Source organism: Paroedura picta, chromosome 8, assembly GCF_049243985.1.
Source record: "Paroedura picta isolate Pp20150507F chromosome 8, Ppicta_v3.0, whole genome shotgun sequence".
NCBI classification, from domain to species: domain Eukaryota; kingdom Metazoa; phylum Chordata; class Lepidosauria; order Squamata; family Gekkonidae; genus Paroedura; species Paroedura picta.
This window is the reverse complement of record NC_135376.1, coordinates 100,706,556-100,723,579: the sequence shown is the minus strand read 5'-3', so window position 1 is coordinate 100,723,579 and position 17,024 is coordinate 100,706,556. Positions and strand designations below refer to the sequence as shown.

Genomic DNA, 17,024 nt, shown 5'->3' with positions numbered 1-17,024 from the left:
GGAGGCTCATGGAATAAAATTTGGCTTTTGGGAGTGGCTCCCCAGGTTTCAGTTCAATCGCGCAATCCGTCTTTCGATGGGGGGGCAACTGGTCAAAAACGTTGCGGAACTCCCAATAGTCCTTGGGCAAACCTGCAACCCCCGCCTGGACCACCGCCGCCACCGCATGGGGGACATTGGGAGAGGGCTCGAGGGAGCCAGTCAGTCGGTGTGCCCTGCACCCCGGGTCCCGGAAACGGACCGTGCCCTTCTTCCAGCTGACCGTGGTCATGTTTGCGCAGCAAATCTAGCCGCAGGACACAAGGGAATGCCGAGCTGGGAGCCACCACGGGTGGTAATTTTTTCCCAGTGCTCCTCCACATCCATTTCTAACGGGAGCGTCTTGCTTGTTGCCTCCCCCTCGGGGTACACTTCCCATCTAGCTGCATGATGTGCAGGGGCTTTGCCAACGGAACCTTCCCAACCCCCAAAGTTTCCGCCAAAGGGGGATTGATCAAAGTCTTGGTGCACCCGGAATCCACTATGCTCTGCACCCCCAGCTGTTTCCCTGATTTGGGTTCAGTCAAAGTCACGGGGAGGAGAATCAAGGGGGGAGCACTCACCGAACGTTTGTCCCTGCCCGGGACCTGCTGGTGGGGCGTCCTCACAGCAGGTCGCCTTAGTTTCTCGACTGCTCACTGGAACTCGGTTCCTCGCCCGTCCAGCTGCCACTGGAGCTTGGGATTGCTACGGTGCCACTCAGAGGAACCATCAGAGAGTGGACAGTCTTTTTGGAAGCTCCCTTCTTCTTCATTGCACCCCCGGCTGTCACTCCCACCGGGGTGGTGGGGTCACTGGCTGCCTTGCCTCCCATAGCTGGAGATTGCTTCTTGCTCGGGCACTGCGCAAGGAAATGGCCCGCCTGACGACACCCAAGGCACAGTCCCTTCTCCCGACGTCGAGCCCGCTCAGCTGCATCCACTCTCGCTGGCTTGGATGCCTTTTTCAGGGTGGAAATTTTCTGCGGCTGCTGGCTCTTTTCTTCTCCCAGGCTGGACGCCACCAGCAGCCGCTGTTCCACCTCTCACGCCAGACGGATCCAGCCCATCACCATCTTCGGGTTGTTGAGGTGCAGGCACTTGCAGGCCAGGCTTTCGTTCAATCCCTCACGGAAAGCGTGTACCCTCTGGGGCTCAGTCCAGTCAGGTACCGAGGCGGCCAGCTTCCGAAACTCCCACGAGTATTGAGCCACTGTCTTCAAGCCCTGCTTGATTGCTTTCAGTTGGTTCTCAGCCGTTTCACGCTCAAACAGGTCCACGAACATCTCTCGCATGGCCCGCATGAAACGGTCGTAGCTCCGTACCGCTGTGGGGTTATAACGGTACAGGTCGATAAACCACTTGGCTGCTTCTCCATCCATGCAATCGACTACAAACCGAATGCGCTCCACGTCATCTTGGAACGTGAATCCTACTTCCATCATATACGCTTGGAGATGGACGAGGAAGCCCGGGAAGGTTCCCGGGTCACCGGTGAAGCGAGTCTTGAAACGATAGAGTCGCGTAATCTCCGCTCCCCTCAGTTGTGACGGTAACCTGCCCGGCGGGGCGTTCATCCAGTCTTGCTCAGGAACGTGGGGTCGGGGACGAGCACCCCGGCGTCTCCGCACCCGTCCGGCTCCGTCCCCCTGGCCTTGCCCGCCATCCCCGTCTCCTTGGCCCCCGTCGCCATCTCCGGCTCCTTGGTCTCCGTCGCTGCCTCCGGCTTCTTGGCCTCCGTTGCCGCCTCTGGCTCCTTGCCCATCGGGATGGGGTTCCGCCTGGCCCCTTCCGCGCCGTCCCCCAGGTCGCCGTCCTGCTGCTCTTTGCCCTCCGAGGCCGACGAGTCTGCTGCCCCTCCAGCTCCGCTGGTACCGGCTCCAGTCCCCGACCCGGTGACGCCTGCAGCTTCTGCCTGCGCTCTGCGAGTTGGAGGTGCCGGGAGTGCGATGAGCGGCTTCACTCCAGGCTGGCCGGTGGTTGACTGCAAACCCCGGAGAAGCCAACGCGCCACTCGTTGGGACTCCGGCCCCAATTCTCTGGCTACTGAATGCAGCCAATCTCCTACTCGGCTCATTTGGTCTCGGAGGTCCAGAATTTCAAGCGCTGTTGTAGTCCCGCGGTCCGGAACTCCCTTTGGCAGGACCTCAGGCCAGTACTCCTGCCCGGTGGGTCGGTCGTACTTGGACAGCTGCCGCCGCTCGGTGACATGCTTCTCCAGGAACAGCTGAGGTGCCGGGCTGAAACTCCCCAGCGCCTTTGACATCCCGGGCTGCATCAGCACCTGGGTCTTGGTCCGGGGGCTCAAAGGGGTCAGCACCGCACCCCCTTGGGCCACTGCGCCTCCGAGGCCGAAGGAACTCAGTGCTCCACGGTCACCTTCGGTGTCACTCGCGTACAGGTCCCCCTCGTCCTCAAAGTCGCTAAAAAGGGTGCCATCGTCTTGCACGTCCATCGTTTAGAGAGAAAGGCATTGTGAGATTTGCCTTAATGTCAAGTGCTGAAAAAACTGACAACAAAACTTCTATGAAAAGAAAGCTTTAATGGAAGTTAGCTCTAGTCACTATAACTCGAGAAGTCAAATCTGCCAAGCAACAGAACTACAAGCACTTATCAATACAATTCTCCCGCCCAAAACTTGAGTGTTCCCAGGGGAGGGGTGCCCCCTCTCCCAAGTGCCATCCCAGGCTTCCTGCCAGAGGTGTTGAAATTCGCATGTCCTTGAGCCAGCCGGCGCCAGCGGAAAGATAAAGCCTTTTGCAGGGTCCCTGTTACAATGTTTCTCAGAGAGGAGACAATATGCAGAGCGAGCAGGTAGAGATCAAAGCAAGCAACTACAAAGCATGATTACATGGGAACAGTGAATAGACATTGGTTACAAGGATAAAACACAATATGTAGATGGAAGGTACAATAAGACACAGGCAAGATGGAGTCACCCTTGTCTGTTGGAGGATAATGGCAGAGAACAGGCACTGATCCTGACAGTTCCCTGCCCACCAGACTGAGATTTTTCTGATGGTAATATAGTCTCTTGACTCCAGGGCAGAGTCTGCACTTACTTTATTTATTCCATTGTCAATCCTGTTGAATTCAGATCGCTTTGAATTCGGGTCTTCCTCTCCCCCCTACTCCCCATTGAAACAGGAAAGTCTTCGGCACCTGGTTAGGGAGGCTCAGAACGTGGGGGGGAGAGCTAAGCCTCTTTCTTTCTTTTCTTGAAGGGGGGGGGGAGAGGAGCCAGGCAGGGAGCCTCTTTCTTTTCTTGGAGGGGTGGGGGAGAGGATCGAAAAAGGCAGAGGAGGGAGGAAAAATCCAGGACCGACAGAAGTTGAGAGAAATTAGGGGCTTCTCCTTTAAGGCAAGCGTGTCACATGACCAGGTGTAGCCTTTCCCAAATGGATATTTAGGATTAACAGCACTCTGAGATATCGCACAATAAAGGTAGGGTCACTCCGGATCAATCCTTCTTGCCGCAGAAGGAAAATTAAAATCGCCCCAAATCCAAATGGAAATCGCATTCTGTGTAGAGGGCAGGGACTGAATCGATCTAGGGTTGGAATAAAAGCTCTGTGCAGTTTACACCCAGGAATCCATGAAGAAAACCAGAACACAGAGGTGCAGAGTGCATGCACAGCAGCAACTGAATCAAGCCATTCCAACCTGAATTCAGTGAAAACGGAGACTAAGCTATGCTTGCAGAACAGGCATTGCCTCAGCTGCAAATTCAATACCTGGAGAGTATACTCTGTCATTGCCCAGGCATCCAGGTGCCGGGCAGACCCTTCGGTGCTGAAACTATTAGAGTGCTCCTCTTACCTTGTTTTTCCTCCAGAGGTGAAGCAGATGTGTTCTCCTGTGGCTGGTGAGACTGAAAAAAGAATGAGAGATCACACAACTGCAGTGAGAAAGATAGCAAGATGAACACACCAGTGCATCAAATCACAAAACCCTTCAGAGCCAGCATGGTGTCGTGGTTAAGAGCAGCAGCTTCTAATCTGGTAAATCGGGTTTGATTTCCTGCTCCCCCATTTACAGCCAGCTAAGTGACCTTGGGCTTGTCACAGTCCTGATAAGAGTTGTTCTGACCAAACAGTCCTGCCAGAAGCTCTCACAGCCCTACCTCCCTCACAGGGTGCCTGTTGTGGGAAGAGAACGGGAAGGCAATTGTAAGCTGCTTTGAGACTCTTTCGGGCATGACCCAAAACACACTTGGTCCTGGAAGCAAGATCTCTTCCCTCAAGGGTCTCCTGCCTGCAAACAGGAGCCATTAGGCTATCATAGCTAATGGGAGATAGTTCTTTCTGAATAATGTAGTCCATGGCCATCACTATACCTTGCTGTGGCTACAAAATGCAGTTTAAGAAACTTTCATGCCCTTCCCTTATTTGTCAAGATTACTTCTCCCTATGGGTACCTTTTTCTGCTCAAGGGTATCTTAAAAGCTCTTGGAGCTCAACTGAAGCTGTAAACTTAGGACTGAGACATGAACTTCCCAAATTCTGGACTAATCAAGCTGGAACTAGAGCTTGCAACAAACCCAGATGCCAACTTTCCTGCCACATACATTCCAATGATACAATTACTGGACCTAACAACATTACCTTCACCATCAAAGGCTTATTCACTTGCTCATCTTCTAACATTGTCTATGCCATCAAGTGCCAACAATGTCCCTCTGTTCTCTACATAGGGCAAACAGGTCAAACCCTCTGCCAAACATTGTTTTATTACAAAGGAACTTCAAGAACAGGCTAGAATTGGAGATTGCAGAAATGCAAGTTATTACAACATTCAAAACAATGGCATACCCTGGACTCAACAACAGTTTACTAATTTAACAGAATTAACTTTTGCTTATATATTCCTCCTGTCATGACGGTCAGTTCATAGTCTGCGGAAGAGTGCTTGCACTTGAAAGCTCCCGCCTGGAATAAATCTTTGTTGGTCTTAAAGGTGCCCCTGCTGGACTCCGGTTTTGTTAGGGAGGACTGAGGTTGCTTGGACTAGCAACATGGCAGGCCTTGCAGCATTTTTAGAGGGCCCACTTTCTCTCTGGGTTTGGCTCCTCATCGCTCATTATCAAGGCCTCTCACCCTGCCTTTCCCCTGGTGCCGAGTGCAGAAGTGCTCTGTGGACGATCTTGGAGCAAGTGGAGAGGGGACGGTAGCCCACCCTAAGCCCAGGTGTTAGCACCATGGGTCTGGTAGGCACTGGCCAGTCAAGCCATTCCAGTGCCCTCTGACCAACCTGCTGCTTTCAGTGGCCACTTGGTCCTCTTGGGCATTGAGGCAGCTCACTTAGCCCTTATGACTTGGCCGCAGGGCTAACTGCAGCCCCCCCCCCCACCTGCTTGGCAGACGGTCTCATTAGATTCAGTGGACCAGGCCTGGAAGACAAATATCTAAGGAAGTTGGAGAATGAAGAATGCTGACAGGAAGAAAACTGATTTCTTGGATGGGTGGTGCTCGAGGAGGGCTGATTCAAGGCAAGAATGCCTGAGTGAGGCAGCTGGAGAATCATGAAGAACATTCGGAGAAGGGAGCTATTCCCTCATCATGATTTTGGGAAATATCTGGAGGAGGATCTTCTCACTCAGGCCACTTACCATGCTTTTCGTTGCCCCAGCCATGTCTTGGGTGGCACTGACCCGAATTCTCTTCCTCATACGGGCTGGGCCTTCATGCCTATCCAACATCCGCCTTGAGACAGGGAGTGCCGATGTCGCCCTCCCCAGGTCCTCTCTCCCAAAAATCTGCTCCTCAAGTTCTGCCCAGGCTTTTGCAGATTTATCATGGATGCGGAGTAACCTCTGTGAGGAGGTAAAACACTCATTAAATTTACAACCATTTTTAGGTACATCATTTGAGTTGTCAAAATCCTGGGAACCCAGAGGGAGCCAGTTTAGTATCATGGTTATGGGTGGTGGCCACTCATTTGTCAAGCCAGGTTTGATTCCCCACTTCTCCAAAGCAGCTAGCTGGGTAACCTTGAACTAGTCACAGTCCTGTTAGAGCTGTTCTCACAGAACAATTCTATCTGAACTGTCTCAGGACCATTCCGCACAGGTTTATTATAGCAGGAGTGTGGCAAATGGTAATCGCTACTAAAATGCAGTTATGCACAACGTCGTACACAATCTGCCACACTCCTGAAACCGATCAGCAAAAAGCGCTTTGTTGTAGCGCTTCCAGGGAAATCCCAAAAAGTGGATTCACCCTCTGGAAAGCGCTACACTCTTGCAACCAATCTGCAACACTAGCGAAAAGGTTCTGTGCGTTACCATTGTTGCGGTTCTCTCCTCTGATCTTCAGGCGAAGCGATCGCCATTTTTTTTCCGGAGTGAGAGGAGAGCAACGAACCGGCGAGTCTTCATTCACCCAGCGAGGCTTCTCCGGCTGCAGTCCCTCCACAGAGCTGCTTTAAGTCACCAATCACAACACAGCCCCGTTTGCAAGTTCCCTTTATTTTCGGCCAAAAATCGCGCCCGTGCATGGGGGGGGGGGATTTTTTTTTCACTCAGGGGAGCGTGGCAACGATGAAACGGCAGCACACACGCCACCTGCCTGCTAGATGCGTCTCTCCGGTGCAACGAATCAATGCAGATTCGTTGCAACGTGTGTGTGAGTTTTTTTTAAACCTGTCTTAAAGGGAAAGGGGCTTTTCGGGAGCATGATAACGGCTGCCCATTGGCTGTTCGTTTGAGTGATGGCCAGGGGCGGGACAAAGCACAGAAATAATCGCTTCCTTTCTAGCGATTTTTGGCGAGACCAGAAACCTGTGGGAAACGATTGCAACACTACTGAATTCAACTACAAAGGCATGTATGCATAACGCTGAATTCCACTATTTTAAATTCCGGAATTGCTTACTGTAAACAATTGGCCACATTGATTCTTGTGCAGAATGGGCCTCAGTCCCACCTAACTCACAAAGACTCTTCTTCTTCTTCAGTAGTATCAGGGCTCTCTCAGCCTCACCTCCCTCACAGGGTGTCTGTTGTGGAGAGAGGGAAGGCGATTGGAAACTGGTTTGAGACTCCTTTGGGTAGAGAAAAGCAGCATATAAGAACCAGCTCTTCTTCATCATCTTCTTCAGTAATATCAGGGTTCTCTCAACCTCACCTTCCTCACAGGGTGTCTGTTGTGGGGAGAGGAAAGGGAAGGCGACTGTAAGCCGCTTTGAGACTCCTTTGGGTAGAGAAAAGCAGCATATAAGTACTCTTCCTCTTCAGTAATTTCAGGGCTCTCTCAGCCTCACCCCCCTCACAGGGTGTCTGTTGTGGGGAGAGGAAAGGGAACGCAAATGTAAGCCGCTCAGAGACTCCTTCAGGTAGAGAAAAACAGCATATAAGTACTAGCTCTTTTTCTTCCACTTATTCTTTGGTATTTTCTTGCTTCAGGAGTATCCTGTATGTTGAACTTGCAACCTCCGGCTCAAACAAAATATGCCAAAAAATTCCTAGCAATCATATTGTATTTTCCTACAGAAAACAGATCTCTTCTATACACCCATTTTCATCATCATCATCATCATCATCATCATCATCATCATCATCAAACCATCTTGAAGGTCTTTGTTAAGAAAACTTACAGCAATTCAGCATTATGAAACACAAAGTATTTGTAAACCTGAGGAATTTAAATTCTCTGTTCAGAGTTTCATATTACAAGAATGTAATATGAGAAAGAGTGTGGCAAAATGGTTAGCATCAGAATAGGCCGACCTCATGTGGTTGTTGTGAAGAAAAAAATGGAGGACCGAAAAACCATGTAAGCCACTTTGGGGGCCTCCCCACTGGGGAGTAAGGCAGGGTATAAATGAAACCAATAAATAAAACATTGTCAGGAACTTCTGTTCTTCTGAAATATTTTTTTCCAGAATGAAGGCAATCAAAGGTAATGGGACAAAAGGTATAACTTGTCATTTCCTTATCCTCATGACTTAAAGTTATGCAATTGCATCACATCACAGTATAATAAATTCTATTGCAAACAGCTCCTTCAACAAAGACCATTCAGCCCCAAGCAAAGACAGGGCTGTCATCTCAAATAACTTCTAAGGCCAGCCAATTCAGGGAAGCTGATGGCGAACAGAAAGAGGCCAACAAAAGGCAAGACTAGCAGACCTCCATACCCATAAAGTTGCCCAGATGTCTGCTCATCACCAAACTTATAATGCCGGGAATCCAGAATTATCACTCCCCAGAGGATCTCTTTGCAGTTAAAGTTGTCCTAGGAAGATGGGCTAGAGCTCCTTACCTGTGCATGGTCCTTGTTCAAAATGGCATAGAGTTCTTGGCCACTTCGCCTGTATTTTTCCAAATGCAACACGAAGTCCTGATGAAGGCACAATTAAAAAAAATTAAAATGACAATTGCAATGTTTATGTCATTTGCAACCTATGGCGGTCTTCTAGCCTGAACGAACTTCCAAACTTTTGATCTGAAATCTTCAACCTTCATATTTTCAACCTCCCCTCACTGGCAGTCTTCAAGCAAAGGCTGGATACACACTTTTCTTGGATGCTTTAGGATGCTTAGGGCTCATCCTGCGTTGAGCAGGGGGTTGGACTAGATGGCCTGTATGGCCCCTTCCAACTCTATGGTTCTATGATTCTATGATTTTCAGGAGCAAAGGCTCAGAAGATTTTAGGAACAGTGAAGGTACATGATTGAATATCCAAATTATGGGCCCTTATGCTCAGTTTCTTAAAGAAATTTGGATCTTAGCATTTTATTATTAAAAGTGTGAGTTGCTTAATTATGAAATTTAATGATTTACTAAAAGTAGAAAGTAAACTAAAGGATATCACAGAGACTTTTTGCTAGGAATTATATGCATCACCTCAGTTTCTATCAAGTATTTACAGAACATAGGACTAGATCCGCATGCTGCTTTCCAAGGCCAAATTCCAGGGTTCTCATCTCCGGGCTAGGAAATACTGGGATATTTGGGGGAGGGTGGAGTTTGGGTAGAGGAGGGAGAACAACAGAGTATAACGCCATACAGTCCAACCTCCAAAGCAGCTCTGTGGGAATCGACGTGTATCATCTGGAGATCAAATGCATGAGTGGGAGGGGGTGGTAGAGGCTGGTGGCCCGGTCAAATTAGCACCAAGCAGGAAAGCTGAGCAGGAAGTACTAGCCAGGCTCCCTCACCCAGTGGCTGCCCTGCCCCACCCAGGGCCATTCTTCACAGCAAACTGCCTGGCTGCCACTTGCACTGGGCTATAATTAAGTTAATGTGTCGCCAGGTCTGTGTGGTGCCAATTGATACTGGCTGGGATCCAGGACTGTGCCTGCACTCGACCCAGAGCCTGCCCTGCAGGAAGCCCCGCTACGGCACTGATGGAAGTCATTACGTTTTGTTTACTGAAAGCATCATTAAGCTGGTAAGCACAGTTGCTGCCTCACAAAACTCTTCCATAACTCATACCCAAGTCCCCCAAAGAGTGACCTAGAAAAGCAAAAGCAGCTGGCCTTTGTGAGATGGAGAATCAGGCCAACATTCAGAGGATCACTTTGAACCCTGGTCCAGCCAACCCTGACACCGAGCGATTCCCTATGCTTTCAGAGGGCAACAACTGTTAGTAAGCAGGCCCCTCCTCACTTTGAGGGGACATTTCCCTGCAAACACCCTTCTCCAACAAGTCTATATCAGTTGCCTCCAAACTGACCAAATTTCGCTGTCTGCTCTCAAGCAGAAATGGCCCTGTTCCCGCCAGCCAGATGCCATGCTCCCAAGAGCTGCCTTCCTTCCTCTCTTACCTCCAAAATTCAGTTAGGCAATCCCTAACTGCCTGCACCACCTAGTAAAACTCGGCGGAATCAAAAAAACACTTATGCTTTTAGTCTCACTCAGGGAACACAAACAGTCATTATCTCTTTTCCTGGGAGAATCATTAAGGGCAATTAGTTATTGTTCCTATCCTGAGAAACCTCTGGAATTTCGCCTAAAGTTTAGTCTCAAACCAGACAAGACCATCACATGCCCCCAGTACACCGAAGGAAGCCCGCCTGGCCTCACCCAGGGCCAGAGCCTTCTCCATCCTGGCCCTCACCGGGTGGAAGGAGCTCCCAGAGGAGATCCAGGCTCTGCCAGAGCTACCACGGTTCCTCAGGGCCTGCAAAATACAGCTCTTCTGCCAGGCATTTGGTCGGGGTCAGTGACAACATCTATTAGACCCCAGAACCCCCTCCCATTCAGATCTGCCCATTCTGACAGGTTGTGGTCAAAAATTACCTGAGATTAATGAAATGTTCAATTGTTGTTGATGTTGTGGCTATTTTTAATGATACTGTTGCTGAACATATATTGTATTTTGCCACATGATTCACGTTCTCTGTAAGTTGCCCTGAGCCGCAAGGAAGGGCAGTATATCTTTAAACAGCTCAGGGAGCGGTATACATATTTGGTAAGCACTAAGTGGCTGGAGTGTGGGCGGGCCCTGTCCAGGCGAAGCGCCTTCCAACTGGGCCCTCACCAGGACAAACAAGAGTTCTAGCCAGTCGGGTGAGGCCTCAATCAGAAGGCACAAAGTGCCTTCCGATTGGGCCCTCACCTGGACAGTCCATGGCAACCCAGGAGTTCTAGCCAGTCTGCTCCTGACCACCGCAGGGAGAGGAGGTCAGCAGGGCTGCCAAGGGGGATGAGAACAGAGGCTGCGCCAGCCCTTTTCGCCCCAAGGCTGTCCTAACTGTCAAGTCCAACTGCAAATTGCCTCAGAACCCTGACAGAGCTGGCCGGAGGCTGCAGAGTCTCCCCCTCCCCCCTCCCTTCAGGCCTGCTGCGAAGGAACCTCTGACAGGCCCTGACTGAGGGGAGGGAGGCCTTTCCAAGAGCAACGCAGGGGAGCCTGAGGGCCTTCCTTTTGAGGGGAGGGGGACTTTCCCCTTCTGCCAGACAGTTGCCTGACAGGGAGGCCACAGAAAAGCCCTTTCTCACTTAAAATACTGCTCTGGCCGGGGGTTAGACACAGCCAAGCCATGTGTCTTTCTTCTTTGCAACTCTCTGCAGATTTGAGGCCACTGCACAGCATTATTCTGTAGATGAAACTGGCTCTTTTGTCTCCTGTTTCATCTGCACAACAACCCTGTGCAGTGGGCCTCAAGTCTTTCAATTCAACAACAACCTGTGTGGGAGGCCTTAAATGTTTCTTCTCTACCACAACCCTGTCCAAAGTAGCCCTTTCTGCCTGGGGAGCTGATCTTTATACTCTGCAGGTGAGCTGTAATTCCAGGAGCTCTCCAGGCCACACCTGGAGGTTGGCTACCCCTCGGTTGGAAATATTCCTGGAGGTTTGGAGGTGGGACTGCAAAATCGTACAAGCATCAGAGTCCAGCCTTCAAAGGAGCCATTTTTGCCTGCAGTTGGGAGGGGGTGGTGCAGGTGTGTCCCTCCTGGGCTATGGGTTATGGCCAGCCCTTACCAGCAACTGTTTGTATTTTGGGGCACAGACAGGCAGACCAGCATCAGTCCTGTGAGACAGGAAAGTGTAGGAAGATCTAAATAAAGAATATTTACAGCCTGAGACTGTACATAGTGAACAAGTAAATAACTGGAGAGACATGGGAACTGCAATAACATTTTTCAAACATGGCCTGTTTAAAAAAAAACAGTATAAAAAACCTTACTATGGTCAAGACTACTGTGCACAGAGAGACTTCCTCTTAGGGTTGCCAGCTTCCATGTGAGGCTCTTTACCCCACCTCCCTCATTGGGAGTCTGCTATGGGGAGAGGAAGGGAAGTGCTTTGAGACACCTGAGGCCTGCTGGGTCATTGCAGCCCATTCCCAGTTCTCTCAGAACCCCCACAGCCCCACATCCCTGACAGGTTGTCTATTGTGGGGAGACGAATGGAAAAGGTGTTTGTAAACCGCTTTGAGACTCCTTTGGGTAGTAAACAACAGGGTACAAAAATCTGTTCTTCTTCTAAGGAGCAACCACAAAAGAAGCATGTGGGCACATAACATTTTATCAACAGTTAAAAAAATGGAGACAGAAGGAGCAGGGTGGACACCTGTGTACTATGACTACCCCATGTATATTAGGGCAGAGGGGCATTTAGGTGTCTGTGGCTCTATTCACACAAGAAGGGAAAAGATGCAGAACTGGGAGGAATTGGTTGCCATGTAATCTAAGAAGAGTCTCCAGTCTGATTTTCCCTTCACATTATCTGAAGACATGGCTCTGGAAAGCTCATCTGTAACCACTATGCCACAGTTCCCAAAGGTCAGTCCTCTCCCATACTCAATGGACATTCCACACCACAGGTGCTTGACACCCTTAGTCTCAATCACAAACAATTCCCTTGAGAAGAAAAGATGGAAGGAGCTTAAGGAAGCCAAGTTGGCTCCATAAGTAGTTGGCTCTGCCTCTCCAAGTACTGTCCCAAAATCTCCCAAATTTCCCAAATCCTGCATTTAACCCTTGGGCAGGAAGCATATTCTGTCACTTAGAGAGTTTCCGCACATTGACCGAAATGGCGGGATGCCTCCTGCCTGCAATAGCGTGTTAGTGAATCACACTTTTACCCCCCTGCACACAGTACAGTACAGTCTCCCTGCCGCGTCTTCCCCTCCCCAAATGCTGCGAAAGCAGCAAACGTGCACAGAAAACCACAGCTGGCCAGCGGAGGGCACGGCGAAGACGGCAGACTCCCCCCCCCTTGTTCTCCGTGCAGCCTTCCCGTTCTCTTCAGTCTACAGACCCCCATCCTGTCCGCTGCTCTCTTCCCCCTCTGCTCCTCTGTCAGTCCACGCCACTCCAGTCGCCCCGGACCCTTTTCTGGAGAGGGGAGTCTGGAGCGACTGGGCTAGCATGGACTGGCAGAGCAGTGGGGGGAAGAGAGCAGCAGACGGGACGGGGGTCTGTGGACCGAAGAGAACGGGAAGGCTGCACGGAGGTAGGAACCTCTAACAGGAGAATTATGCTGTTTGACATGGCGAGGGAGGGGTGGAATCTGCCATCAATGGGCCAGGGAATGGAGGGGGGAGGGCTAAAGCACATTTTCCCCTCCAAACCTTCTTTCCGCTGATTGCGGATGGGTTGTTTGCCAAGGGATCGTGCTTTTCTGGGAGGTGAATCCACTTTTTAGGATTCCCCCTGTCGCAGGTTAAAATGGTAGATATTGTGAACTGGCTACTAGTGGCAGGCAATATCAATCTGGAGGGGCCAGAATATGCCACCTATCTTTGGGGGCTAGCCCGCTACATTCCCCGCATGTGAAAACACCCTTAGAGTCACCAAGCAGATTTCAACAGGAACAGAGGCCAGAGGGAAGAATGAGAGGTTGACTGTCAAGGCTAGAGATCTCCCAGTGTTTCAAAGGACCTTCCAGCCCTTTCTAAATGATGGAGCCATAGAAGACAACCTCAACATTTGGATCTTTATCCATATTTATAAAAAGTGGCTGTGTATCGATTCACATTCACTATGCTGCAAATAAGGAATGCAAAGCTAAGCTTTGTCAGCAGCTTTTAATATATATTATTGGCTTTTAATAATAGGATATATTTTTTCTATACAATTCTGTCCCTTGACCAGGTTTTAGCAGTTCTCCACCATGCAGAACACAAACATTAAAGGGCCTCTTCCCATTCCCTTCTTAGAGGCAGTTGCAGACTTGCAGGCCCTGCGGAACCGGGAAAATTCTGTCAGGGTCCTCAGCTCTCTTTCATTAGGTCAGGGCCAGGACCAAGAAGGCCCTGGCCCGGATCAAGGCCAGGCGAACCTCCCTCAGGCAAGGGATCGCCAGCAAATTCACACCCACAGAGCGGAGTGCCCTGTGGGGTCATAAGGAGTTAGGCAATCCCTCAGATAAGTGGGGCCCAGGCTGTGGATGGCCTTAAAGGTTAATACCAAAACCTTGAACTTGATCCAGGCTGCAACCGGCAACCACTGCAGCTGCCTCAGCAAAGGCTAGATACGGGCCTTCCATGATGTTCCTGTGAAGACCCTAGCAGCTGCATTCTGTACCAGCCACAATTTCCAGGTCAAGGACAAGGGTAGGCCCACAGAGAGTGAGTTATAGAAATCTAACCTAGAGGTGACCCTTGCATGGATCACGGTGGCTAAGTAGCCTCTCCTGGCACAGATGGAAAAATGCTGTGCAGCCCGTGACCTAGGGAGGCATCCAGGATCACTCCCAGCTTCCTGGATGAGTTCGCGATGTTAAGCTGCATCCCAGCTAGAGCGGGTAAATGAGCTTCCAAGTCTGCCGTCGTCCTACCCAGCCACAGGACCTCCATCTTGGAGTGGCTGAGTTTCGGGTAACTCTCCTCTAACCATTCAGTTATCACTTCTAAACATTTGACAAATGTAAGGGGGGGGTTGGGGGGCTGTCCACCAAGTGATAGAGCTGGGTGTCATCCACATATTGGTGACAACCCAGGCCATAGCTTCAGAGCAGCTGGGCCAGAGGGCGCATATAGATGTTAAAAAACATGGGGGAGAAGACTGCCCTCTGTGGAAACCCACACGGGAGTTTGTAAGGACGCAATAACTCCTCCCCCACAGCCACGTGAGTGTTCTGCATAGTGCAGGGGGTTGGACTAGATGACCCATGAGGTCCCTTCCAACTCTATTATTCTATGATTCTCTGAAGTGCCAACAATGCTCCTTTGTTCTCTACATAGGGCAAAGAGGTCAAACACTACACCAAAGGATTAATGGAAACAAGTCTGACATCAAAAACCACAGAATTGAAAAACCTGTAGGGGAACACTTCAATAAAGGACCTGAAAGTAGCTATTTTATTGCAAAGGAACTTCAAGAACAAGCTAGAAAGGGAGATTGCATAAATGCAAGTTATTACAACACTCAAAACAATGACATACCCTGCACTCAACAAGGACATAGGTTTTTTATTTCACTATTCATGCTAACCCTGCTTAACTTGTGTATCCATTATTCCTCACAATTTATTTTATTTGTGATAAGGTGACTGTAAGGTGATGGTAATGGAATGGAATTCTGAGTTTAACTCCCTGGTCTCGGGATGAGATAGTTGCCAGCCAGCAATTCCCTTGCAGGGATGTTTCACACTTGGGTGGAAACAGATGGGGCCCGCAGCAAATAATGGGGTGGGAATCTTAGACCGTTTTATTTCCCTAGTTTTTGTGAACTACAACTGAATTCCAGGGGGCTGATTGGCTGTTTTAGCAAAGAATTATCATATGTCTGTATTTGGATGTTGTGACACAGTTTAGTAATTTAAAAGGATTAACTTTTGCTTATATATTCCCAGTGTCATGAAGGGAGTTCATAGTCTGAGAAAGAGTGCTTGCACTTGAAAGCTCCCGCCTTGAATAAATCTTTGTTGGTCTTAAAGGTGCTCCTGGACTCTTCCTTGTTAGCCTTGTGAGGGAACCCATTTTGTCCAAACTGGAAGCAAAGGCCAATGGGGGCAGCAAGCCCTTGGGAGGTAAACTGGCAGAGCAGCAGCAGCTCCCCAGCTAAAGCTCTTGAGAGGTCCCAGCTGTGTCCTTTGCAGGCAACACGCGTGACTGCAGAGCAATAGCAAAGAAGAGCCTGTTTGCATCTTCAACATTAACAGAAAGCAACATGGAAGAACCCACACACTAGGGGTGCCAACTCCAGGATGGAAAATTGCTGGAGATTTTGGAAGGACTGATTGAGGGAAATGGAGGGGCCTCAGTGGGAGATAATGCCCATTAGTCCACCCTCCAAAACAGCCATTTTCTCCCAGGAAGAAGAAGAAGAAGAAGAAGAAGAGTTGGTTCTTATATGCCGCTTTTCCCTACCCGAAGGAGGCTCAAAGCGGCTTCTATTCGCCTTCCCTTCCTCTCCCCACAACAGACACCCTGTGGGCTGGGTGAGGCTGAGAGAGCCCTGATATCACTGCTCAGCCAGAACAGTTTTATCAGTGCTGTGACTAGCCCAAGGTCACCCAGCTGGCTGCATGTGGGGGAGCATGGAATCAAACCCGGCATGCCAGATTAGAAGTCCACACTCCTAACCACTACACCAAACTGGCTCTCCACTGGAAATGGAACTTGCTACTCTGGAGAGCAGCTGTAACTCAGGGAAATCTCCAGGCCCTGCCTGGGGTTTGGCAACCCTGCCATCATGGCCATCCAAAGTTTACTTTCATAATAATTGCAACAGTTTTGCAGAAACTTCCTGACTGGTTTTGGCCATGCCAGAGTGCCTTAACTGTGAACCAGTTTCCGAGGAAGAGAATCGGGCTGTGCTGGGGAGAGAAGCTAATCTCACTCATCAGGAGCAGGTTGCCTGGTTTCACTGAAGGAGCAAAACAAAGAGTTGCTATGAGCAGTTTTGAAATGAATATCAGATTCAAAACTTCCCTTGTGCATTTAATGGCATGCTAATTTACATTTTAATTACTTCCAAAGAAATCAAAGCATTTGTTGACAATAGAACATAATGTCAGCTTCACACTGCACTGTTGGTGGATGCTTAATGAACTTAATTAGATAATTAGTGATGTTAATTATCCTTCTATTACGAAGATAAAGATGTTACACAAATGATGCACTTTGCACAGATATATAATTGAATGTTTACTAGTTTGGCTGTGTTTCCTTGACAAAAGGGAAACAAGAGCCTTGAAAGGGATTTTGACAGCTGTGGCCACAAAGTTTGAGGCTACAGAACCATTACAAGGAAAGGGCTGCGAGTGTGTGGAGCCTTTCATGGTGCTACAGTAATTCTGCCACAGGAACCACCGACTTTGCCAAGTACCGTGCTCAAAATGCTTCTTTACCTTGCTGTGCTGCAGCTGAGCCAGCCTGAGACTCAAGAGGAGTGAGTGCTGAGGACAAGGGCAAGGCAGGCGACGGGGAGCTGATGCCTCCCCCAACAACAACCTGGCCTGAACTAGCAGGCAATGGCAGGGCAGCCAAGGCACAGTCCCAAGGGATGGCCAGATTAATCATCATCATCACCATCACCATCACCATCATGGCGGTGACATTAGCTACATTCTAGGAAAACCCAGAAATGATGCGGGGTAGCACTGTGA

General features: G+C 49.6%; 1 protein-coding gene across 5 annotated transcripts in view; it reads right to left on the bottom strand.

Annotated features, from left to right (window-relative positions):
• WDFY4 (WDFY family member 4) overlaps window positions 1-17,024 on the bottom strand; it is a 305,701-nt gene that overhangs the window by 101,154 nt on the left and 187,523 nt on the right. For all 5 annotated transcript variants that reach the window (XM_077350999.1, XM_077351000.1, XM_077350998.1 and 2 more), the window contains 3 exons: window positions 8,279-8,356; window positions 5,626-5,829; window positions 3,837-3,888 (listed from right to left, as the gene is read on the bottom strand). In XM_077350999.1, coding sequence (XP_077207114.1) covers window positions 3,837-3,888; window positions 5,626-5,829; window positions 8,279-8,356 — 334 coding nt within the window. The remainder of the gene's footprint in view (window positions 1-3,836; window positions 3,889-5,625; window positions 5,830-8,278; window positions 8,357-17,024) is intronic.